Source organism: Rhincodon typus, chromosome 6 (assembly GCF_021869965.1).
Source record: "Rhincodon typus isolate 14 chromosome 6, sRhiTyp1.1, whole genome shotgun sequence".
In the NCBI taxonomy this organism is placed as follows: domain Eukaryota; kingdom Metazoa; phylum Chordata; class Chondrichthyes; order Orectolobiformes; family Rhincodontidae; genus Rhincodon; species Rhincodon typus.
Genome location: NC_063337.1, coordinates 1,882,078 through 1,884,713, shown reverse-complemented (window position 1 = coordinate 1,884,713; position 2,636 = coordinate 1,882,078). Strand labels below are relative to the sequence as shown.

Sequence of the window (2,636 nt, the reverse complement as noted above, 5' to 3'; positions counted from 1 at the left end):
ACTTCTGACCTTATGATGGAGGGAAGGTCATTGAGAAAGCAGCTGAAGATGGTTGGGCCTAGGACACTACCCTGAGGAACTCCTGCAGAGATGTCCTGGAGCTGAGATGATGGACCTCTAACAACCATGACCATCTTCCTATGTGTCAGGTATGACTCCAACCACCAGAGAGTTTGCCCCTGATACCCATTGATTCCAGTTTTCCCAGGCCTCCTTGATACCACTCCCGGTTGAATGCAGCGTTGTTATCAAGGACTGTCACTCTCACCTCACCTCTGGAATTCAGCTCTTTTGTCCATGTTTGAACCAAGGCTGTAATGAGGTCAGGAGTTCAGTGGTTCTGGTGGAACCCAAACACTGAGCAGGTTATTGCTGAGCAGGTGCTGCTTGATAGCACTGTTACTGACACCTTCCATCACTTTACTGATGATCGAGAGGAGACTGATGGGGTAATAATTGGCTGGATTGGATTTGTCCTGCTTTTTGTGTACAGGACATACCTGGGCAATTTTCCACATTGTTGGGTAGATACCAGTGTTGTAACTGTAACTGGAACAGCTTGGTGAGGGGAGCGGCAAGTTCTGGAGCACAAGTCTTCAGTACTACTGCCAGAATGTTGTCAGGGCCCGTAGCCTTTGCAGATCCAGTGTCTCCAACCGTTTCTTGATATCACGTGGAGTGAATCGAATTGGCTGAAGACTGGTATCTGTAATGCTGCGGACCACTGGAGGAGGCCGAGATGGATCATCCACTCAGCACTTCTGGTTGAAGATTGCAGCAAAAGCTTCAGCCTTATCTTTTTCACTGGTGTGCTGGGCTCTTCCATCATTGAGGATGGGGATATTTGTGGAACCTCCTCCTCCAGTGAGCTGTTTAATTGTCCACCATCATGTTTAGGTAAGGAGATTACAGAGTAGGTGGGAATGTGGGAATCATAACACAAACAGATCAGCCACGATGTTATTGAATGGTGAGCAAGCGCAAGGGGCTGATTGAACATCTCCTGCTCCAAATGTGTTGGTTAAAATATTCAGTTGAGGCCTCTTCAGTCTTGACAGCTTCCTGTATCATCACACTCAACCACTAAAACATATGAAATAAGAGCTGGGGTGGACCATTCAGCCTATCGAGCCTGCCCCACCAATCAATGAGATCATGGCTGATCTGACAATCCCTGGCTACACTTTCACTCTGAGCAGGGGGCTCTCCCTGACCAAAAACTCTCCACCAATCAGTCATCACTTCCACAGGTTGTCAATCCCTTATCAGATGGCCGTTTGTGGGATCCTGCTGTGCACAACGTGTCTGCGACACCTCCAACGTTATGACAGGAAGTTCGCTTCAAGAGGATTTCCACTGGCCACGAATGACAATCCTGAGGTTGGGACAGGTGCTAGAGAAATGATGCTTCCCGTTTTTCTTTACTAATGGCTGGTTGAATTTTGTTGTAGGTCGGGTGCGAAGCGAGTGTGGACAATGGTGACCATCAAAGTGATGTTGCTAGGCAACGAGCTGGTGGGCAAGACCTCGCTGATAGTGTGCCTCACCAGCGGAGCCTTCCTCCGGGACAGTGTGCCAACCATCTTCGATGCAGTCACGACCCAGATCACTGTGGACCAGCGGATGGTGACTCTGAACTTGTGGGACACGGCACCCCAAGAGGAACATCTTTTGTCCATCCGCCAATTCTACTATCCCCAGACTGACATCTTCATCATCTGCTTCTCCATTGGTGACCCGGGCTCCTTCCACGATATCTGGAATGACTGGTATCCAGAGGTTAAACGCCATCAGCCCAACGTGCCAGTGCTGTTGGTTGGCACTAAGAAGGATCTCCGTCATGACCCCAGCACCATCCTGAACCTGCTCAAACGTGAACTGGCACCGGTCAGTTACCAACAAGGAGCGAGGCTCGCCCGTAAGATAAAAGCGGTGAAGTACATGGAGTGCTCGGCACTGCTGGGTGAGGGCGTAATCGAGGTGTTTGAGGAGGCAGCAAGGACTATCCTCCATCAGGGCCGTGGGAAGCAGACCAGGAGCTGTGTGCTGACCTAACAGAGACACGGCAGGCCTGAGAGCTACCAGCTCCACTGTATGACACCTCTCCTTCACTGTCTCTCCAAATCTCCCTCTCTCATTCTCACTCTCTCACTCACTTTCCCTCTCTCTCTCACTCCCTCTCCAAATCTCCTTCTCTCATTCTCACTCTCTCACTCACTTTCCCTTTCTCTCTCACTTTCTCTCCAACTTACTCACCCTCTCCTACGCTCTCACTCCCTCTCCCTCTCTCACACTCTCTCCTTCCGTCTTCTCACTTACACACTCCCTCTATCAATTTCACTCTCTCTATCATTTTCAATCTCTCCATCTCTCATCCTCATTCTCTCCCTCATTCTCACTCTCTCCCTCATCCCCCACTGCCACACCCCCTCCACCGCCCCACCCTTGTCTCTCACCTCTCTCTTGTTGCACTAAACCCTTTGCCGTGGGAAAACTTCACGGAACACGTTGTGCCAAATGTTGCTGTGGATCCTCATGACCCGGGACCTCCCTTGAGTCCCAGGACATCCCTCAGATTAGGGAGGGTCAGTAAATGCTGGCCAAGCCAGTGACACCCTCATCCTGTGAAAAAAATT

At 50.3% G+C, this 2,636-nt stretch overlaps 1 protein-coding gene across 1 annotated transcript; it reads left to right on the top strand.

The window, feature by feature from the left end:
* The first annotated feature begins 1,462 nt into the window (after positions 1 to 1,462).
* On the top strand, positions 1,463 to 2,174 carry LOC109926264 (rho-related GTP-binding protein RhoG-like). Its single transcript, XM_020526136.2, has one exon. The coding sequence runs from the start codon at positions 1,477 to 1,479 to the stop codon at positions 2,053 to 2,055; it is 579 nt and encodes a 192-aa protein (XP_020381725.1). The 5' UTR covers positions 1,463 to 1,476; the 3' UTR covers positions 2,056 to 2,174.
* Positions 2,175 to 2,636: the final 462 nt, after the last annotated feature.